This window comes from Saprolegnia diclina (genome assembly GCF_000281045.1).
Source record: "Saprolegnia diclina VS20 unplaced genomic scaffold supercont1.3, whole genome shotgun sequence".
Taxonomy (NCBI): domain Eukaryota; phylum Oomycota; class Saprolegniomycetes; order Saprolegniales; family Saprolegniaceae; genus Saprolegnia; species Saprolegnia diclina.
Genome location: NW_008246070.1, coordinates 1,047,274 through 1,066,413, shown reverse-complemented (window position 1 = coordinate 1,066,413; position 19,140 = coordinate 1,047,274). Strand labels below are relative to the sequence as shown.

General features: G+C 58.5%; 13 protein-coding genes across 14 annotated transcripts in view; 4 read left to right on the top strand and 9 right to left on the bottom strand.

Annotated features, from left to right (window-relative positions):
- Positions 1–65: 65 nt before the first annotated feature.
- Positions 66–939, bottom strand: SDRG_01524 (hypothetical protein; the record flags this gene model as incomplete). The annotated part of the gene is made up of 4 exons (XM_008607055.1): positions 66–539; positions 583–600; positions 650–694; positions 745–939. The coding sequence occupies 4 exons, from the start codon at positions 937–939 to the stop codon at positions 66–68; spliced, it is 732 nt and encodes a 243-aa protein (XP_008605277.1).
- Positions 940–1,013: 74 nt separating this feature from the next.
- On the bottom strand, positions 1,014–2,687 carry SDRG_01523 (hypothetical protein; the record flags this gene model as incomplete). Its single annotated transcript, XM_008607054.1, has 4 exons — positions 1,014–1,305; positions 1,352–1,668; positions 1,715–2,497; positions 2,541–2,687. The coding sequence occupies 4 exons, from the start codon at positions 2,685–2,687 to the stop codon at positions 1,014–1,016; spliced, it is 1,539 nt and encodes a 512-aa protein (XP_008605276.1).
- A 434-nt stretch (positions 2,688–3,121) lies between these two features.
- Positions 3,122–5,305, top strand: SDRG_01522 (hypothetical protein; the record flags this gene model as incomplete). Its single annotated transcript, XM_008607053.1, has 7 exons — positions 3,122–3,437; positions 3,485–3,666; positions 3,711–3,779; positions 3,823–3,917; positions 3,965–4,932; positions 4,980–5,161; positions 5,210–5,305. The coding sequence occupies 7 exons, from the start codon at positions 3,122–3,124 to the stop codon at positions 5,303–5,305; spliced, it is 1,908 nt and encodes a 635-aa protein (XP_008605275.1).
- An 18-nt stretch (positions 5,306–5,323) lies between these two features.
- Positions 5,324–5,761, bottom strand: SDRG_01521 (hypothetical protein; the record flags this gene model as incomplete). The annotated part of the gene is made up of 2 exons (XM_008607052.1): positions 5,324–5,499; positions 5,554–5,761. The coding sequence occupies 2 exons, from the start codon at positions 5,759–5,761 to the stop codon at positions 5,324–5,326; spliced, it is 384 nt and encodes a 127-aa protein (XP_008605274.1).
- A 134-nt stretch (positions 5,762–5,895) lies between these two features.
- SDRG_01520 (hypothetical protein) lies at positions 5,896–6,753 on the bottom strand (the record flags this gene model as incomplete). Its single annotated transcript, XM_008607051.1, has 1 exon — positions 5,896–6,753. One exon carries the CDS (start codon positions 6,751–6,753, stop codon positions 5,896–5,898), a length of 858 nt encoding a protein of 285 aa, XP_008605273.1.
- A 228-nt stretch (positions 6,754–6,981) lies between these two features.
- On the bottom strand, positions 6,982–8,929 carry SDRG_01519. Of its 2 annotated transcripts, XM_008607049.1 has the most exons (3): positions 8,513–8,895; positions 8,274–8,471; positions 6,982–8,225 (listed from the first exon to the last, which is right to left on the bottom strand). In XM_008607049.1, exons 1-3 carry the CDS (start codon positions 8,849–8,851, stop codon positions 7,224–7,226), a joined length of 1,539 nt encoding a protein of 512 aa, XP_008605271.1. In that variant the 5' UTR covers positions 8,852–8,895; the 3' UTR covers positions 6,982–7,223. The 2 variants fall into 2 exon arrangements, with proteins under 2 accessions (XP_008605271.1, XP_008605272.1); XM_008607050.1 differs by having other exon boundaries at positions 8,274–8,929.
- Positions 8,930–9,427: 498 nt separating this feature from the next.
- On the top strand, positions 9,428–10,631 carry SDRG_01518 (pyruvate dehydrogenase E1 component subunit beta, mitochondrial). Its single transcript, XM_008607048.1, has one exon. The coding sequence runs from the start codon at positions 9,514–9,516 to the stop codon at positions 10,576–10,578; it is 1,065 nt and encodes a 354-aa protein (XP_008605270.1). The 5' UTR covers positions 9,428–9,513; the 3' UTR covers positions 10,579–10,631.
- Positions 10,632–10,638: 7 nt separating this feature from the next.
- On the bottom strand, positions 10,639–12,312 carry SDRG_01517 (hypothetical protein). Its single transcript, XM_008607047.1, has 7 exons — positions 11,977–12,312; positions 11,863–11,927; positions 11,572–11,811; positions 11,368–11,521; positions 11,249–11,312; positions 10,905–11,200; positions 10,639–10,861 (listed from the first exon to the last, which is right to left on the bottom strand). Exons 1-7 carry the CDS (start codon positions 12,232–12,234, stop codon positions 10,682–10,684), a joined length of 1,257 nt encoding a protein of 418 aa, XP_008605269.1. The 5' UTR covers positions 12,235–12,312; the 3' UTR covers positions 10,639–10,681.
- Positions 12,313–14,234: 1,922 nt separating this feature from the next.
- SDRG_01516 (hypothetical protein) lies at positions 14,235–14,737 on the bottom strand. The gene has a single exon (XM_008607046.1). The coding sequence runs from the start codon at positions 14,725–14,727 to the stop codon at positions 14,431–14,433; it is 297 nt and encodes a 98-aa protein (XP_008605268.1). The 5' UTR covers positions 14,728–14,737; the 3' UTR covers positions 14,235–14,430.
- Positions 14,738–14,991: 254 nt separating this feature from the next.
- SDRG_01515 (hypothetical protein) lies at positions 14,992–16,216 on the bottom strand. The gene is made up of 2 exons (XM_008607045.1): positions 15,823–16,216; positions 14,992–15,770 (listed from the first exon to the last, which is right to left on the bottom strand). The coding sequence occupies exons 1-2, from the start codon at positions 16,036–16,038 to the stop codon at positions 15,093–15,095; spliced, it is 894 nt and encodes a 297-aa protein (XP_008605267.1). The 5' UTR covers positions 16,039–16,216; the 3' UTR covers positions 14,992–15,092.
- A 1,027-nt stretch (positions 16,217–17,243) lies between these two features.
- On the top strand, positions 17,244–17,983 carry SDRG_01514 (50S ribosomal protein L23Ae). Its single transcript, XM_008607044.1, has 2 exons — positions 17,244–17,652; positions 17,808–17,983. Exons 1-2 carry the CDS (start codon positions 17,282–17,284, stop codon positions 17,890–17,892), a joined length of 456 nt encoding a protein of 151 aa, XP_008605266.1. The 5' UTR covers positions 17,244–17,281; the 3' UTR covers positions 17,893–17,983.
- Positions 17,984–18,499: 516 nt separating this feature from the next.
- On the top strand, positions 18,500–19,052 carry SDRG_01513 (hypothetical protein; the record flags this gene model as incomplete). The annotated part of the gene is made up of 2 exons (XM_008607043.1): positions 18,500–18,933; positions 18,983–19,052. The coding sequence occupies 2 exons, from the start codon at positions 18,500–18,502 to the stop codon at positions 19,050–19,052; spliced, it is 504 nt and encodes a 167-aa protein (XP_008605265.1).
- Positions 19,053–19,097: 45 nt separating this feature from the next.
- SDRG_01512 (hypothetical protein) overlaps positions 19,098–19,140 on the bottom strand; it is a gene marked incomplete at its 3' end in the record, with an annotated part of 1,555 nt that continues 1,512 nt past the window's right edge. Inside the window, exon 2 of the mRNA XM_008607042.1 lies at positions 19,098–19,105. Within this exon, the coding sequence (XP_008605264.1) occupies positions 19,098–19,105 (8 nt within the window). The remainder of the gene's footprint in view (positions 19,106–19,140) is intronic.

Genomic DNA, 19,140 nt, shown 5'->3' with positions numbered 1-19,140 from the left:
GACCGCGACAGTACCGACTGCCACGTATCCCCGTCGTCGTCATCGTCCAAGGCCATTGCTTTATTCTACACCACCTCAAATGTCATTCCTTGCGTCCACGCATTGTGTTCCGAGACCGCTGCGAGTGTGTCCAAGTTGGCGCCCAGATTCGCGAGGCTCGTGCGCAGCCGCTCGACCATCGGGCCGTGCGCCAATCCGTCGTACGTTGCTGTCGGGTCGGGTGCGACGCTGGCGAGGTCCGCGTGCACTTGACTCAGCGACGCGCGAATCTCGTCCGTGGGTTCTGTCGCGTGCTCCAAAGCGTCTTCCAGTCGACGGAGCTCTTGCGACAGCGCAGTGAACTCCTCTGTCGACAAGCCGAGCGTGACCTTTTGCACCGCGCTGGCGAGAATCTGCTGCGGGCAACGGTCGTGAAAGGCGGCTTGTGCGGCAGCCTGGGCCACAAGCGCTGCTTCTTGCGTCTCAAGCGCCACGCTTTGTGCATCAAGCCGGGTAGCATGGGCGGCCAGATTCGCAGTCTGGGCGTCGACTTGGTGGTTCTACCACATTTTCTCAGTGAAGACGTAGAATGCAACCAAGTACGAGCGCGGTCATCGCTCCCTATCGAGTTGACTTGTATATACACGCTGATGTATGCAAGAAGGCGTACGGTGGCGGCTTGGCATTGGGTACGCAGTCCATGCACCTCTTGTGTCTAGCACGCTTGCTCTAAATGCTGCAAAAACGCAGCAGCAGTGAGCGTACCAGTGCGCTCCACAGATCTTCGAGACGCGCGAGGCGTGCTTCCACGCTTGCATCGCCAACGAGAGGCAAAGGGCTCTCGCGCTGCTCCACGGTGTGGACGCGCGCCCCGAGGCTGTTGACAACGGTCTCAAAGAGCGTGCCCTGCGCAATGAAGAAGGCTGTGACGTCCGTCTCCAAGCTGCGGTACAGCGCCATTGTCGCCTTGCTAAATGGGCCTTTGCGCTCGAAATAGAATAAAGACTCGCCATTTTGAAGACACTGTGTGCAGGTTACATGGCCAGCGTGTACTTGAGCGTGCGGACCTTGTCTTCTTCGACCGTGTCCATCGTCACGAGCTCGTCCTCCGAGTCGCTCATGCTGTAGATCGCTTCCATGCGCTGCTGGCGAGAGGCACCGAGGGTCGCCAGTATCGACGCAGTCGGCGTTGGCACACCGGCCACGGCCAGGCCACTTGGTGCGGGCGGAGCGGATACGAGCGGCGGCGCTTCGAATTCGACGTACGACTTGTAGATCGGCACGCGGTCCATAATGAGTCGCCCGCCACGGCCATAGCGCGACCGGCTACACACATAGAGGTGAGTCGAATTTGGTCAAATATGGATCGTACCTTCGGTACTGGGGCGGATCCTGAAACATCGTCGCGTACAACTGCGCGGTCGACGGTGGGTACGACGGGAACGAGATGACGGTGGCGACGTCCGTTTCTTGCGGCGCCTCGGCCACCATGTCCATCGGGCGTGGGTCCATAAATGTAGGGACGGGCAGGCGCTGGACCTCCAAGGCCGTCGCCGACTTGAGGACGTGCGACCCGGGACTCCCGTGCAGACTTGTGCTCTCGCCATCGATCGAGTCGCGTCGGTGCTTTTTGTCCTTCTTCTTTTTCTTCTTCTTGTGCTTGTTTTCGCGGTCTTCTTCGGTTGGAATCTACAGCGCGAGCATGAGAGAGCGCCAAGATGAGATCCAAACACACCTTAGGGTGGCGCGGCCCCATGCTCGGAACGACCGCGGCAATCATGTCGTGGATCGACTGCCGGCGCGTCTCGTCGAGAAAGTCGATCAGCATGCGCTTGAGCTTCTCTCGGCGCTTGACCATCTCAAAGAGGTGGCGGGTCCGGTCAAAATCATGGCGCAGCTGCTGGAGCTTCCGGAGCCCCTCCATGTCGTTCTTCCGGTGCTTCCGCAGCTTGTAGCGCTCCTTCTCGCGCGGTCGAAACACGAGGTGCGGGTTGGTGTCGTTGAGCGGCGTTTGCGGCCAGTACTTGCGCAAGAGCGGCCGCTTGAGCGCCGAGCGCTTGCTCACCCAGTAGTTGTATACGTCAGTGGCGACGCGGTTGAGCGGCGTCGTCTTGATCTGCAGCTGCTTGAAGAAAACTTCGTCGGCTTCAGCCAGCGTAACGACACCAGGGTTGATGAGCGCGGTCGCCTTCTCGAGCACGTCAAGCATCTTGGCAAACTGCTCGTACGAGAGCTGGTAGCGCGGGTCGCCGAGCTCACCATAGCGCGGGTGTGTCTTGAGCCACTCCATGTCCTCGACCTCCAAGTCGACCTCGGTCTTGGTCGTGGCCGCGTTCGTCGAGGTCGACGACGACGACGACGTCTCGCCCGGCGTCTGGAAGTTGAGGCTCATCTTGATGTAGCTCGTCGGAAGCACAAAGTCCGGGGCCACCTCCTTCTCGTAGTTGGGGACCGTCGCGTTCATCGGGATCGGAATGTGCTTCTTGCGCTTCGGCTTGGCCGGCTGGTCGTCAATCATCTACCTATGGTCGGACCTCCATCGTCCTCATCGTAGCTCGTACCTCGGCGAGCTCCTGGAAGGACGTGATCTGCGGCCCCGCAGCGCCATCGTCTTCCTCCATGACGATGTCTTCATCCGACCGGATGATCCGAATCCGCGAGTGGATGTCCAGCGCCCGCGGGCGCAGGCTCTGGCGGCGATTCAGCATCGCCCCGCGTTCGAATTTCGACCCCCTCCAGCACAAATACAAAGGCCCCCTCCCGGGTCCTCCCATATATGTACCGGTATCCGGATCAATCCGGAAAATACAAAATCGCCATCGTGCACCATGAGCACCAAGCCGCGCCACGTTTGCGCGCATGACAACGAGCCGCGAGCGGAGGGAAGATAGCACGCCGGTGATGGTTCCTCTCTATGTTAATAGCGTCTTCTTCGTATATGTGGTCGCATACGAGGTGCCGTCTTTGGTTGCGCTCTTGGACAGCAAAGAGGGTACCCCACAGACGATGGACAGTGCGGGGCGAGGTCGGGGGCTTTGGAAGCTGATACAGAGCAGTATGATCGATAGCATAAGCTGTGCAATGTGTGTGCACAAACTGTCTGTCGACGGCCTATTTTAAGACGCCGTCTCGTGCCGGCGCGATGCCGCTGACGCACTCGATGTCGTCGCGCGGGCTCTTGGGCCTCAGTTCCAAGCGCAGCCCCAAAAAATCGGATCTCTCGAGTGCCAGCGGCGACCTCGTGACGCGCGAGGCGTCGACAGTCACGGGGTTTCTCCTCGGCATCCTCGAGTCCGCCGCCAAAACCAAGGACACGACGCCTGCCAAGGTCCCGAACGCACTCCTCCGACGCAACTCGCCCGTGAAGCTCACGCGAGGTCTCTCGCGGACAGCGTCGCCAGCCTATTTGGCCATGCCCATGACCGACCCCGAAGGTGACATGGGCGCCGACGTGCCAGGTACTACTCCACATTGCACTTTGGAAATCATCACGTCGTGTGCACAGCGATTGTCGAGCTGCTCACCAAGCAGCGCTATTGCCTTGATGCGCAGATGAAGGGCATTGCCCAGCTCCTTCGGCGTCTCAGGCACGACGATGCAGCAACGTACCAAGCGTTCGCGTCTCTGGGTGGCCTTGCGCTCCTGCTGCTTGCGATGCGAGAGTTTCGCTTCAACGCACCGCTTCAAGTACGTCGTGGCACACCGTCATGGGCATTCGAGTTGAGCTTTAGACGGAAATCGCCCAAGCGCTGAGTCTCTTTTGCAAATTCTCGGACGACTACGTCGAGCTGCTCCTCAAGGTACAACGACAACACTACATACATGTCGTCAGTTCCAATGTAGGAGTGTCCAATGGCGCTGATTGCCAAGACGATGGCGCTGCACCCAAAGGAGGAGCACTTTCTGCTGCACATGTCGGTCGTGCAAGCGAGCTTGAAGTACGCATGAAGCTGCTGCCGAATCGAAGTCACGGATGTATATGTAGACACCACAATACGGAGCAGAACCACCAGATTGTCTACTTCAACGACCACCGACCGGTCGCGGCCGACGTCATTCCAACGACACTGCCTCGAAATCCACCGCCGACGATTAGCACCACTTATCGCCCACCACTGTGGCTACCGTCCGAGACAACGTGCAGCAAACACCACCATGAAGCGTTCGACCTTGACGAGCCGCCTCCCTTGTACGCACCGGCGCTAAGCAACAAGTCCATCCGCCTCGCCGAGCAAAGCCGAACGCCAACGACGTCCAACTCACCGCTGCGACGCGTGCTCTCAACGCCCAAAATGCCGCACTTGAGCTCTGACTGCGCGCTGAGCGACCGACCAGAGACACCGGTGGTCGACGTGCCGCGGGCCACCACCGTGCCGCTCGTCGCCGTGCGCCAGTGGGCACCCGACGAGTGCCACCCACGCACGGCCGTCGGGTACAAGCGGCAGTTTGCAGAGCCGCATACAAAGTCGACGCCGACACTCGGGGCGTACAAAGCGCTGCCGCTCTTTGTCGAGCCGATTGCACTCGCCGCGCGCATGCACGTGCCGCCGGACGCCAAGGCCAAGCGGCCTCGGTCTCTGCGAAACCCCACAGAGTTCGTATTGTCGCCACCGTCGTCCGTGGTCGCACCACCCAGCGACGTTCGAAAGGATGCGGTCTCGCCGCCCAAGCACAACCCCACGTCATTGCAGGAGCACCACGCTGCCATGACGCTGCAGCGGTACTTTCGGCGCAACGTACTCACACCCGCTCAGGTGCAGACGGCGACGCACACCCAGCCCCGCGAAGTCGAAAACAGCGCCGCGCTGAGCGCTGCGTACGAAGCGCGCGAGTCAGAAACTGCGCGCCTTCGCACGATCCAAGTCCACTACTGCAAGGGCCTCGCTCACCAAGAAGCGGGCGAGTGGGAGCTTGCGGAAGAGAGCTATGCACTTGCCCTCGACGTACCGACGAGTACACTGTCATCGACATATCTGTAGGCGTCATTTTGCGCTCGATAGGTGTCGCGTTTGTGACCATTCGCGTCAACCTCGCGAGCGCGTGCTTGAGTCAAGGCAAGTTTGCCGACGCCCAGCACATCCTCTCGTCGGCCATCGCGATCGCACCGACATGCGTACCGGCCTTGTACAACCATGGGCTCGCCGACTGGCACATGGGCGAGCTGCGCGCGGCAGTGACCAAGGTAGCCCATGCCACCGACAGGCGCCTTTGAGGTTTAATGACATTGTAGTTTATAAAGGTTCTGACGCTGGCGCCGTCCCACGGCAAGGCTATCTACGCGCTGCACATACTCAAGACCAAGTTTAAGATCCCCATACACGAATAAAAGACGCGTTTGGCATCGTCATTGCGTCATGAGGACGGCCATTTCAGGCTTCTCAAAGAGAAGCGCGAGGTCCCGCGCGGTCTGCTGCATCTTGTTGTGGAGATCAGCGTTGGCGCCGCGCGCCAAGAGCAGCGTCGCGCACTCGGCGTGGCCCAAATACGCTGCTTTATGCAGTGCCGTATTGCCACTCGGATCTAGTAGCAAGCATAGGCTTCTACATGCAGCGTGTTGGCTCAAAGTGTACGCACCAGCGGCGTTGACGTTAGCGCCGTGGGCCAACAAGGTGGCCACGGCCGCTGGCTGATTGGTCTTGACGGCCCACAACAAAAGCGCCCACCCGCTTTCCTCGTCCACGTAGTTGGCGTCGGCGCCTTGCGCAAGCAGCGCGTCCAGGTCGCCGCCGCGCGTATCGCAAATGGCGTCGCGGAGCTCTTCGCTCGGCGTGTTGGAGCTCATCGAAACGCGATCTTATACTGCGACCTTTCCCAGCGACTTTGCCGTTTTCGAGCAATCCAGGGCACTGGACGATTGCTCGGGCGCTCGTCGTGCCCGCAGCAGTGTACAAAAGTTGGTTAAAATTAAGGGCCGCCTCACTGCATCGGTGGCGGGTCGTTCCGGCGCGCGTGATACAGCAAATAGGCCGCCGTCGCCTCGGATTCGTCCAAGTGATGGTTCTGCGTGGGCGGCTCGTCCGCCTTGATGTGGTGCCGGATCGAGTTGAGCGGTGGCAGCAGGATGGCCGGCGACGCAGTCGGTGGTGACGACGACGACGTAGAGGTCGCGTGCTCCATCTTGCGGCGCTTGAGCGGCTGGTGGCCATAGTCGTCGTTCGTCGGCATGTGCATGGGCGCGGGCAAATGGTGCGGCATTGTCATCGACGACTGCTGTTGGTGCTGCTGCACGATCATCTGCATGAGCGAGCCGATCGAGGACATGTGATGCGCAAGCATGCTCACTTGGCTCTTCAGCGACGCGAGCTCGCCCTTCATGTCGTCGACGAGTTCGCTCACAAAGCCCTTGAGCTCCTCAAGCTCCGACTTGTTGTCGGACGCGGACGACGAGGCATTGTTATGATGCACGTGCGCCGAGTCCGCGTACGTCTTGCGGCGGATGCTGGCCATCTTCTCGGGTTCGTCGCGAACAAAGAGCGGGTGCGAGAACTCCCACCAGCCCTGGGCTTCGAGCGCGGCGTCCGGCGCGTTGGGCGTGCGCGTCCGGAGAAGGATGTCCTCTTTCTTGACCTTGTGGAAGCCATAGAAGTTGAGCTGGCGCGCAAAGCTCGAAAAGTTGTTGTGCTTAAAGTAGCGCGGGAGGATCTCGGCCGCGAACTCGTTGATGCGCTTGATGATGAAGGTCTCGCCGGACGTCGACCACGTCGCAATGAACTCGGGGCAGTTCTGGATCATGTCGTACGTCTTCTGGAGGAAGACCGGCACATGCTGCAGCATTCGACCTTCGGCGCAGAATTCGATCGAATTCGATGTGCCGAGTCGATGGCGTGCGCTGCGCAGTCGGCTCGGCACCAATCAACGACGCGCGAAACCGAAGTTCGTAGAAAGTGCGGCAGAGGGAACTGTCGACGCGCGTTCCAGCGCCGCCTCTTTTCCACTGCGAAGTTCGAAGAGAACAGCCTTTTCTTTTGCGAGACCCCGGGGCACAAACCAAATCCACGGTCCTTGTGGTCCAGCTCGCCGACAAGCTCAGTGCGTCCTGCGAGTGGAATACATTGTCGTATTTAGATGAGCAAAGACGCACGGTGGCAGCTCATGGTACTACTCATACGTATGTACCGTCTCGCTCGACTGGGATGCACGAAATGTACAGTACGTGGCTACTGCGTGGCACGACGCGCAGGAACATTCTTCGCCGACGTTGTTCAACTTGCCGTTTAACTCTAACACAAAACTGGGCTCGTGGGTTAGACCACGTGCTTGATGTTCTGGGGGCTGCTGCTTGGCGTGCACAGCGCTTGCTCGATGGAAGCGACGTGCGTCGCATCCAGCGTATAGCGCCGCCAGCTCCAGAGCTGCAGTAGCGACAAGATCAGCGGCGGGTACACCAGGAGGCGCGTCATGGCAACCGACACGGCCGGCGAGTTCTCGTTGGCTTGAAAACCTGCGGCGTCGAGCTGCATCGCGGCCAGAATAGGCAGCAGCGAGTCCATGGGCTTGCAAAAGACTGCGTTCAGGCCCATAAACATAGCTGACGAAGACGCAACGACGCCGCGGCCCGTCTCTTGGCGCCGGAGACTCAGCTCCTTGTGCATGTTGCTCATGGCAATGGGGAACCCGCCCGTGGGGAGCTCGGTCACGACCATGTTGAGCAAAAGAAATGCGACCAAGACCACGCTCGGGTGCGGGAACGTGTGGACCGCGTACAGGGTCCCAACCACGGCGACCAGCTTGGTCACAAACGAGTCGTGGTAGAGCCGGTAGACGCCGATGCGGTCCATGACCGAGAAGACAAGAAGCTTGACGAGCTGCTTGAGGAGCGGGAGACTGGCAATCACCGATGCAATCGTCGCCGGGGACCAGAGACCCGCGGCAAAGTGCACGAGGAAGATACGCAAGTAGTGCTTGTTGAAGTTGCACTGCGTTTCCAGGCACATTTCCATGCCGAGCCAGTATCGAAAGTTGTGGAGATGGTAGAAGTCCTCAAGAAGCGCTTTGATCGAAGCGATGCTCAATGCCGATGACGATGACGACAACGATGATGGTGTCGACGCACGCGGCAGCGCGACGAGATACGCCGCCGACCGTGTCTGCAACAAGCTGTAAAAGATGCCGTAGAGAGCCGCCGCGAGGAGCGCGAGAGCCACGCAGTAGGCGCGAAACGCCGTCTTGTCGGCAAAGTAGTACTGTCCGAGTTGCATCACGACAAAGGCCGACGCCATCCCGACGATCGTCTTGACTCGAAGAATCTGCGGTCGCAACCATGAAGCCATGGACGCCATGTGGAAGGTGCGTACCTGGATGCGCTGGCGGTCCGATACATGCATTTCGGTCAAGAGCGACCCGCCCGCAATCGCGCAGAACGAGTAGAGTGTGTCGTAGCACGAGAGGCTGACGACAAAGTGTAGCGCAGGGTACGCGCGCCATGGGAACCACGGCAAGAGAAACATGATCGACCAGGCGCACCCACCGCAGAGCATGAGCCATGCACGGCCCTACGCCCAGCATCGAGCGTAGCCGGAGCCGATTTGTCTACCTTTGTCACAGCCCATGCATCGACAATGTAGGCGCCAACAAGGTCGTTGAGCGTGTTGATGACGGCGTAGAGCACGTGGCCAGACGCGTACGAGGCGAGGTCGAGCTTGTACTCGGTCAAGAACGTCTCGACGTGGAAGGTATTGAACGTGGCTGTGAGGAGCACACTGGCAGTCGCCTCGGCCGCCAGGGCCGCATAGACCGCGATGGGCACCTCCTTCACGTAGCGCTTCGTCTTGGCCTCGTCAAAATTGGCATGGTCGAGGTTCATGCCGGTGTCTGCATCGGCGGCCATGGCCGGCGCCGCCCCGCGGAGCGTCGGGCCGGGCGTTTGCGTCATATCCCCTCGGCGGTGATGACTTCACTCGAAACAGCTGGGGACGTCGGTTCCCGACAGCAGAAATCCAGTGGAATAAAATACACAATCTCGCATACAAATTCAATATGAAACAGTGTATTTTTAAACCCCGAAGGGGCTTTTCACGCAAATAATGTACGTCCCACTTCGTTTAAAAAGACATTGCGCGTCCATTCCAAGTAAATAGTGTTAATCTGCATTCCAGCCCGACGTCCTCGAAGTGGCCACGTCTCATCCCTCGAATTCAAATCGACGGCAGAAACGTAGGCACAATACGATCGTTTTGTTCGACAACAGGACGTAGGCCCGGGCTGCACTGACGTACGGTGAGTACAAGGAAGGGTACCGTCGATTTTGGTTCATTGGCCTTCGGCAAGAAATACTGTCGGCGTCCCATACACTATTTGCGTTCTGGCCGGTGCTTAATTTATTGCTTTGCGGCGCCGGTGTAGAAACCCGTCGATCGAAAGCGGAATAAAAATCATGCGGCGGCTGTAAAAAAAGACGACGTCGCTCTATGTGAAGGCGGAAAAACGCGCATCAAAATCGAATTAAATTTCGCAAGATAAAGTTTGTGTGGTGATTTGGGCAGTCAACTCGGGACGCTGGATCATACATTGAATTGCTTGCGACCAATCATCACGATGCTGTCCCGTCTTGCTCGCTCGGTCCGCGCCGGCCCGGTCCGCGCCCGCTTCATGGCGACCGTCTCCGACAACATGACGGTCCGTGACGCCTTGAACACGGCGATGGACGAGGAGCTCGCCCGCGACGAGAGCGTCTTCCTCATGGGCGAAGAGGTCGCCAAGTACAACGGCGCGTACAAGGTCTCCAAGGGCCTCTACGACAAGTACGGCGAGAAGCGCATCTGGGACACGCCCATCACGGAAATGGGCTTCACCGGTCTCTGCGTTGGCGCCGCGTACCATGGCACCAAGCCCATCGTCGAGTTCATGACGTTCAACTTTGCAATGCAGGCCATCGATCAGATCATCAACTCGGCCGCCAAGCAGTTCTACATGTCCAACGGTGACATCAACGTCCCGATCGTCTTCCGTGGCTCGAACGGTGTCGCCGCCGGTGTCGCCGCCCAGCACTCGCAGTGCTTTGCCGCCTGGTACGGCTCGGTGCCCGGCCTCAAGGTCGTCGTGCCGTACGATGCCGAGGATGCCCGTGGTCTCCTCAAGGCGGCCATCCGTGACCCGAACCCGGTCGTCGTCTTGGAAAACGAACTCCTCTACGGTGTGTCGTTCCCTGTGAGCAAGGAGGCCCAGGACAAGGACTTTGTCATCCCGTTTGGCAAGGCCAAGATCATGAAGGCCGGCAAGGACGTGACGATCGTCACGTTCTCGCGCATGGTCGCCGTCGCGATCGAGGCCGCCGCCGAGTTGGCCAAGGAAGGCATTGATGTCGAAGTCATCAACCTCCGCTCGATCCGCCCGCTTGACCGCGACACGATCATCGAGTCGGTCAAGAAGACGTCGCGCATCGTCTCGGTCGAAGAAGGCTGGGGCCAGCACGGCATTGGCGCGGAGATCGCCGGCATCCTCATGGAAACCGAGGCCTTTGATTATTTGGACGCGCCCATGGAGCGCGTGACGGGCGCCGACATCCCGATGCCGTACGCCGAGAACCTCGAGCGCATCGCTGTGCCCCACGCCCACGACATCATTGCCGCCGTCAAGCGCACGACGTCCCGCGCTTTGTAAATGGCGCTGCTAGATGATAAAATTAAACCACCCCTGTCTCGATGATCCCTTCCTCCCGCCTCTCTGACAGCATGCTCGTCGACGCATTCTCTATTACACAAAGCTACGACGCCTTGGGGCCGACGAAGCGCTGCACATAGGTCGGGCGCAGAACGCTATATGCAGCGCGCAAGCCCAAGACAATGGCGGTGGTGGCCACAAGCATGCATACGAGGTAGTTGGGGAACGCCTTGTGCTCGTACTTGCGGCCGCAGATCGCGTACCATGGCTCGTACGTGTGGAGCTACACACGACGATGAGAGGCGTCCTGCGAGGAGCAGCCTCACCTGCGACGACGGCACGTTGCACAACGTAAACTCTTCGTCGTAGGCTTTCGAGCAGAGGTACATGGCGCGCGTCAGCGTTGTCGCCAAGAGCGTCATGTAATTCGTGTCGATCGAGCAGTCGCCAAGGCGCTGGTGGAAGCTCAAGGACGTGAGGCGCGTCGGGTTGATCACGAGCGTCAGGAGGGCGAGGATCCCCGTGTAGAGAAACACAGCCTGCACAAGCGCGTGGTCGTACCACGCGCTTGTCCACTCGCCGTCATAGACCCACGGCGGGATCTGGGGCGGCCCCAAGTCGCCTACGAAAATCTCGCATTTTGCACCCAACAAACGATGCGTTGCAGTACCGCCGAGGCGGTCGCACGTCCAAATGATGGCGACGCTGAGGGCGACGAGCGCGAGCAGCAAGATCTACAACACGCATCATGGATGCAGCGAGCAGGCCAAGCCTAGTTGTAGTACGTACCTGCGGCTGGATCAAGAGCAGGTCACAGACGAGGTGGAAGAGCATGGCGAAGTAAAACACCGAGAGTGGAATCGACACCAAGATCGACGCGATCGGGTAGATGTGCTCGGCCACGGCTTGCTCGTCGTGGTACAAGTGGCCTTTGAGCCCCAGCCTACCGACGCAGACACATCATCATGCTGTAGGAATGACGATGGTCGGTACGAGATGGCGCCCCAAAGCGTCGAGTAGAACGAAAGAGCGGACGCAATGTGGGCGAGCAGGATAGCGATCGGGATCGAGAGGAAGCGCTCTTTGAGTGTCGGCTCCGTGTCGTGGAAGGTCCAGAGGATGAACTTTGGCCCCATGAGCTCGAGGGGAAAATTGAGGCCCACGACGATGACGACAAAGACGCAGGCGCTCGCATAGTCTTGGAGATGAAGTCGCTGGGTCGTAATGTAGGCCCTACATTGCCAGACTTAGGCGACGTGCTTCCATATCGCGATCAAGACGTACACGTAGTAGAAGAGCGTATGGAGCACGACAAGGTACAGAGGCAAGTGGCCTCCGCCCAGCATGATCTAGACGCGCATGGTAGCATTCGCAGGAATCGCCGAGGGTGATGCCTACCATGCCTTGCGCGTACCACGTGATGGTCACATCAGCATCGACGCGCCCGAGGCCCAGGAGCACGACGTGGTAGACAAAGATGGTCCCGAGCACGATCCTGGAGCGTCGGGGCGAGCCAAGCGCATGGAGGACCATGAAGATGGCGCAAGCGTACGAGACGACCTCGAGCATGAAGAGCGCTCCATTGTCCAGTAGAAGCTGGAAGGGCGAGTTGACCCAGAGCACGCGGCTTAGGACCGACATCGCCAGGGCCAGCATGAGCGGTCAATATCCCTTGAAAACGAATATTGGATGCGTTCCCAGAGCAGGCTATGTCTCACAACACCCAACTATTGCTATGGCCTCATGCTGGGCATCGCGCGGCTTGTACAAGCTCGCGCAATCAAGTATGTTCGTTGGGCTAAGCGGATGCAAACCATTATCACAGATAGAAATTCCTGAGGCGTGAGACAACGTCATGCGCTGGAACGCCGTGCAGTTTCTTAGGAGTGGTCATTTTAGTCAACCAGATAGCATGCATTCCGCTACCGCGCTTCCTGTGGTGCCTTGGCGTCGACTGGGCTTGACAACGCTGCTGCACCAAGCGCATAGACGAGACCGATGTGGACGCAAGACAGAAGACCCCGGCGGTTCGGAGCTTCATTACATAGATATTTACGCTAACTAATGAGAGGTTGATGTCGCCATGCATGGGAGGCATCGCAGGAAGGAGCGAAGGACTCGTGGTTGTTGCATTCGAGCCTCATAAAGGTGTTGTCGCGGCCCTCATCGAGGCTTTTCGACGCAGTCGTCGTCTTCGCAAGATCCACCAGAAACAACCAGCCAGAACCACGAGCACGAGCGAGCCGGCGCCGATGGTCACGCCTTGGTACAGCGCCGTCTCGTCCGGACTGCTAACGTCGTAGTCAAAGTAGTCATTGCTGGAAGAGCCGTCGTCGTCGGGCGGGAAGTTGATGCTGCCATCCGTGCTGGCCGAGGAGCTGCTGTCAGACGACGAGTTGTCGAGTGCTCGAAGTGCGCTAGCACGGTAGGCATGGCTGCCGTCTGCAGACGCGCTAGCGCTGCCGAGGCTGGATCGAATCATATTCGGCGCGAGAGTGGCGAAGGCGCAGAGCTGGACGAGGCCGCTACGTCGGTCGCAGAGTGGCCAGATCCCGTCAATCCAACAAATGAGGGCAGACAGAACTCACGGTGGGTTAAACCGTGACACGATTGGAAGAAAAGCACTCTATTATAGCCACTTGGCGCGCTCTATCGGCCAATTCCACAGCTGATTGGTGTGATTAAGGTCGACCTGTTCACACCAGCTGGAACCGACGAATATTGAGCTGCAGGCGTCAACACGGACATGGCCTGAAATCAGTCGGCGCTGTCGTCGTCGAGCGTTGGACAAATATTACACGTGGCACGTGTGTTTTTGTGCGCCGTCGTATCTTCGATGTGCAAGGTACATACTGCTACAGTATCCTTCGCATGCAGAGGTTGATGTGCTGGCGACCTGAAGCGACACCCTACAGTACCTCGGGTACCGAGGGGGTTGTGGGTGACGACACAACAAAGGGTCAAAAGGACGACGCAGCACAAGCCAGTCAGTCCGCCTTGCGGTGCAACTGATGTCAACGAGGCCTCGCCATTGCGGCTGCCCAGTCTTCTTTGGCACGAGGAATGCCAATCATGACGATCACTGGCCAGAGAGTTGTTGCTCGAGGCAATGAAATTTGGTGCCTGTTGCATCAACACAGGCGTGACGTAGACCACTTAGCGGGCATTGACTTGGGCATGATACCGCTTCCCACCATCGATTTACAAAACTGCGATACGGATTATCGAGTTAAGAGCATCGTCACCGCGGGCTAGAGAAAAATGAATCGAGATTCGTGGGGTATCTCCGTGCATTTGTCAACGTTCGAATACTCTTGCGCTGGAATGACGAGCTACATTGGCGACGTACGTGCAGACGTATGTGTGGCAACGTGCACGTGAGACCTGGACGAATGTGCCCTTCAGGAAGGTGCAGGTGCTGCACAAAGTTTCGGGCGACGACAACAGTACATGTAGTGAACTAGTACACTTGCACGGCCGGTCGTAGTGTATGATACGACAAGAATTGCGACTCGACGCGCCGGCCATGAAGGTACCCCGTGCTTTGTGATCTTCTCTCCCGCTGGTTTGCGAGTTTGCTTTAGTATGGGCAGGGCGAAAGCTGCGATGTCACGGGTTGTCACTGTGCGACCTCACAAGAGGCAGACAGGCATGCATCGTCAAAGTGCAAACTCAAAGTGCAAACTCGTATTGGACGCAACGGTATACATGAAGTGAGTGCTCGAGACGGGCGGCTTGGACACGTCATGAGAGGCTACACGGCGCAGTCGTCGATCAAGAGCGCATGGCGGCGGTCGAGTGAATCTTCCATCCGAGCACGTGCTGTGGAAGAGGTGGGCGTTGCCGATTCGTTTACGGCGCACTGGGATGAGTCCATTGCTGCATACCCGACTCGTGGAAGTAGCAGACCTTTCGATGGTGCGGTGAGTAGCGCGCCCGCCATCCTGGCGGCAGGCAGCATTCTTGCAGGTCGACGGCAATCGCCATGCGGTTCATGTCGAGGGTCATTGCGTCCGACTGCAGCGCGCTCGCGGGTCCTGCGCTCACGCTCGAGGAAAGAGACGAGCTGCCAACGGCTGGCCGGATGCGGACGTCGACCACGTCGAGGAGCTCGGGCAGCGCGTCCGACACGTTCATGTTGCTGCTCATCTTGCTGCACGAAATATGGGTTTCGAATATCCTGGCTCTTCCGGATGATTCATCCGGATGCCGTTGAAGGTTTCAGCGTAAATTTGGATTGCATCAAGATCGCCACCATTGCCACGACTCTATCCAATCGGCTCTCCCAGAGACCTTCTTTCGTTAAGCTTGCGCTCTATCATTAAGCTTGCGCTCTGTCGTTGAGCTTGCGCGCTTCGGCTCGAGGCTCAACGCTAAAGTTTATCCCGCAGTCCAGCGTGTGAACCAACAAGTCTCGCAACTCAGCGCTGTACGGCGTCACATTGGACAAGGTCTCAGTAAGTTAAGGTTTTAAGGTTCATGGTAGTACATCGCACGTCGTCGGCTACGCAACGCTAGCTGGTCTTTGCCCGCTTTGCCTCTGGTACGACACACTCTTCGTCCTCGTCGTCGGGCTCGATGCAATGAAAGACGTCGTCGACGCCGGACGGGCTCGGCGACCGGTCCCGCTTTTTCGTTTTCCATAAGTGCGCGGGAAGCAGCATGCGCAGTTGGCGCTGGCAGTCGGCGACGTCGTTGCTCTCAGGATCCATGTCCATGCGCTTCAAGTACGCATCCAAAGGCGCCTTCGAGAGCCCGTGCACGTCGTACGCGAGGTGGCTGATCGCGATCGCCACAGTGGACGGCAAAAAGCCGAGCTGGATGTACGCAGTGTGGTGGACGGCCGTCATATCAGCGCAGGTCGGCGCCATCAGCCGCGTTTGCTGGAGGTCCTGCAGAAACGTGTCGATGTACATGGCCGGCACTACCGCATGCAGCTTCCACTGGAGCGCCGACAGCATATTGGCCTCCATGCGCGTAATGTCTTCGACGGTAAAGACGTTGGCCGCAATCTCCTTGGCTTCGTCCATCGAGATGCCGTCCTTCTCATGAAATTTGGACGCGATGAGGATCGCGACGAGGCCCACGAGCTGGAGCCGGTGCGGCGTCGACGCGTGCTGCGAGAGGTACCGGTCGAGGTAGTTGATGGCGACCGCGGTCGTGATGCGCGAAAAGTGAAACTCGAGGGCCACCTGCGGCGTCAGAATATGAGTGCGTGCGGCATGCGTCGCAGTCAACTAATACCTCGGCGATCCAGCAGCAGATGTGGTCGCGCGACGCCTCGACGACGCCTTGGGCTTGCACGAGGAGCAAGTACATGGCGCTGGGCGCGGTCGTGCGCTCGCGCGCGCGGAGGCACTGGAGCTCGTCGGCGCTCGTCGTACCATCGTCCGCCACAACCAGCACGGACGACGACGCCTTGTCCGCGCCCACAAGGTCCTCGCGGCAACTCAGGTCCATGAATGCAGTGGTGTTATAAATAGGAAGTATGCAACAATGGTCAAACGAATCTACACGCCGCGATCGCACTGGAAGCGTGCAAATCGGTGACTGGCCATGCTCGGCGTACCATTCTGCCACGGCTGAGGCCTGGCCGAAGTTGGCGCCGACTGTGGCGAGCCGACTCGTACACTTCTTGTTTGTATGTCTCGGGGCGGAAACCAACCGGTTACATGAAGCAAGTCGAAGTCGTCCTGCCAGCTGGCGGCGTGGTCGCATCCAATTGGAGTGCGTGGCCGGTCGTCGTGGTCGGCCATGGCGTCGGCACCGTGGACCTCTGGGACAGTCGCGCGTCGCCTTTGCGCACCGCTCTCATGATTAACGAAACTCAGCGAAGTGAAGCGGATCGACGGTCGCCCCGCGAACTCTAGCGCGTTGCGAGCCACCCGCACGAGCCAGACGTCGCGTGACGATCTTTTGCTTCGGTTGGATCGAAGTTGAACCAAGATACGCTCGATGTTCTCTCGGTGCAGCAAGTCTCTGTTGACACAGCGGTCATGCGTGACGAAGCGATGCGAAGATCGACCATGTCTTTAACGAGTCGTCATGCAGCACCGCGCGCGGTGGACGGCGGTGCTGGTGCGCAGCAGCAGCGCGTGCTCACCATCGCCTTGATTCCGTGACTCGAGAGGCAATCATTTCGCATGGCGTGACCCAACATCTGCGACGGCAGCGCTGCGTTGCCATTGATTCCCAAAGCTCGCAGATTGCTGGACTTGGCGCAGTCGGTACACCAATCTTGTCAAAGTTGATACGACGTGAGGACCTCCGCGGATGGCCACAGCTTTCGCTCTGGCTTTTGCTGGTTTCTCAGAGCATTTCGAGGTGGCGTTTGGCACAGATGGGAGGAAGTCGAGCTGCGATAAGTTTTCAGTAGAATGAAAAAGTGTTTTAGTTCATCGTGGAGTGTATATTCATCGAAGCCCTCACGAACATGGCTACGACGCCACTATCGGTACTAGCGCCTCAACGCTGTCGCGCTTGCTCACACTCGAAGCAATTAGTCGTTCAGAAGCGAAGATCGTGGCCCCAATGGCATCGCAGCATTTCGTGTCCGCCCTCACTTCGAACTACGAGTGGTCGATACAAATATCGAGATGATTTCATCCGGACGTCTAGTATCCGGACAGGACCGAGGAGAACCAATGGTTTTTCGATGGCCAAGCGCGTGAAATCACTTTTCATTCAAGGACAAGAACCAAAGATGGCCCCTGCCAAGAAGATCGCCGCCAAGACCACCGCTGCCAAGAAGGCCGTCAACACCGCTCGCCGCGTGTTGAAGGGCAAGCACGGCAAGGTCGTCGAGATCCGCACGAAGACCCACTTCTACAAGCCCAAGACGCTCGCTTTGGCCCGTGCCCCCAAGGTCGCTCGCCATGCCGTCCCCCGCCGCAACAAGATGGACAAGTACCGCATCATCAAGTCCCCCTTGACGACGGAGAGCGCCATGAAGAAGATCGAAGACAACAACACGCTCGTCTTCCTCGTCGACAAGCTCGCCAACAAGCGCCAGATCAAGGACGCCGTCAAGCAGATGTACGACATCAAGGCGTTGAAGATCAACACCCTCATCCGGTAAAGCCATCGCGTCGATATTCTGAGCGAGACACCTTTGTGGCCGCGCCATGCCGGTTGATCGACCTACATGCATGGCGCATCATGGCCCTCCGTCTCCTGCATATTTCTGTGCTGCTTCGATTGTTCATGTGGCTTATCCTCGTTTTGCGTAGCCCGGATGGCCAGAAGAAGGCGTACGTGCGCCTCACCGCCGACTACGATGCCCTCGATGTCGCCAACCGCATTGGCATCATCTAAACGGTGTGTATCTCGTGGTGCAAACATTGGTTCTTGGCGTTCTTCCTTTGCGTTGATTCGTAATCGAATAATGGAAAGGAATGACGTGTCCTTTGGTCTCTCTCTTGTCCTCCAGCAAAGTCATAATACCTTTATCCTTATCACGAATATGACTCGTCATCGTCGGCTTTTGGCGGGATGCTGTTACCACAGAAGAAGGTCCATCTCAAAATTAGTTAGTCAGCAAAATACGCCGAGTTGTGCTAGGCCAAGGCGGCGGCAGCAAACATACGCTGAATACCGTCTCCCAAAAAGTCTAACGATACAGCTGCGTTCCAAAACTTGGTCCCCTGGAAGCTCCACGAGATGGCTGCATCCCAGGCCGGGCTGCATCCCACACTCTCTCCATCAACGCAAAGGAGTGACTGTAACGTACCGGTATGTCGACCCAGAAGCTTGCGTGGGTTGTGGTCGGCGGCAAGGTTGGAGCCAAATGCGGAGGATCAGCATGGCGCCGTGTCGTGTGATTGGCCATAGTAGCGCCGATGACGACTTGGTGCTGGTCGTAATCGAAAACTCTGGAAAAGTTCCGCGGATCAAAGTTATGTCATTTTCCAATTCGAACACGATGGCCGACGCAGCCGTGAACCGCTCGCACGTGCGCTGGCACATTCTGCGCATGGTGCTCGTCGACTTTGCCGCGCCCGTGGTCATCTACAGCATTGCGTCGTCGTACACGTCGGACGTGCTCGCGTTGCTTCTCTCGGCGATTCCGCCGGCGGTCAACAGCGTTGTTGTTATGGTGCAACAGCGGTCGCTCGACCCGATCTCGTGTCTTGTTGTCGTCTCGATCGCGCTTTCCGCAGCGCTCGCGGCCATCACGTCCAACGCCAAGCTCCTCCTCGTCAAAGACTCGTTCTTGACCTTTGTGTTTGGCGTCGCCTTTCTCATCTCGGTGGTTTGCGGCAAGGAGAACCTCATCTGGCGCTACTACCGGCAAATGGCCGGCCCCGACGCTACCTCGCACCTCGATGCGATGTATGCCAATGCTACCGTGCGCACGTCGACGAACCTCATGTGCTACGTCTGGGGCGCGGGCCTCGTCTTGGAGGCGCTTGTGCGCCTCGTGCTCATCTACCTCCTCCCGCTCCACGCGATGGCCTACATATCGCCGACGTTGATCGTGCTCACACTCGCGGGCCTCGGATACTGGAACGCGTGGTACGTCAAGCGCCTCCGCCGCCAGCACGAGGAGGGTCAGGACGTCCC

Bases quoted from the DNA above. Each gene is read 5' to 3' on its own strand.
- SDRG_01518 (XM_008607048.1), top strand. From the start codon at position 9,514: ATGCTGTCCCGTCTTGCTCGCTCGGTCCGCGCCGGCCCGGTCCGCGCC.
- SDRG_01514 (XM_008607044.1), top strand. From the start codon at position 17,282: ATGGCCCCTGCCAAGAAGATCGCCGCCAAGACCACCGCTGCCAAGAAG. The intron at 17,653-17,807 runs GTAAAGCCATCG...CGTTTTGCGTAG, and splicing joins AAGATCAACACCCTCATCCG to CCCGGATGGCCAGAAGAAGG.
- SDRG_01517 (XM_008607047.1), bottom strand. From the start codon at position 12,234: ATGCTGGCCCTGGCGATGTCGGTCCTAAGCCGCGTGCTCTGGGTCAAC. The intron at 11,522-11,571 runs GTACCGACCATC...CTGCGTCGGTAG, and splicing joins ACGCTTTGGGGCGCCATCTC to GCTGGGGCTCAAAGGCCACT. The intron at 10,862-10,904 runs GTGAGGCTGCTC...CGTCGTGTGTAG, and splicing joins GCAACGTGCCGTCGTCGCAG to CTCCACACGTACGAGCCATG.
- SDRG_01516 (XM_008607046.1), bottom strand. From the start codon at position 14,727: ATGAGCAGCAACATGAACGTGTCGGACGCGCTGCCCGAGCTCCTCGAC.
- SDRG_01519 (XM_008607049.1), bottom strand. From the start codon at position 8,851: ATGACGCAAACGCCCGGCCCGACGCTCCGCGGGGCGGCGCCGGCCATG. The intron at 8,472-8,512 runs GTAGACAAATCG...TGCTGGGCGTAG, and splicing joins ATGCATGGGCTGTGACAAAG to GGCCGTGCATGGCTCATGCT. The intron at 8,226-8,273 runs GTACGCACCTTC...TTGCGACCGCAG, and splicing joins CGGACCGCCAGCGCATCCAG to ATTCTTCGAGTCAAGACGAT.
- SDRG_01515 (XM_008607045.1), bottom strand. From the start codon at position 16,038: ATGGACCTGAGTTGCCGCGAGGACCTTGTGGGCGCGGACAAGGCGTCG. The intron at 15,771-15,822 runs GTATTAGTTGAC...CTGACGCCGCAG, and splicing joins TCTGCTGCTGGATCGCCGAG to GTGGCCCTCGAGTTTCACTT.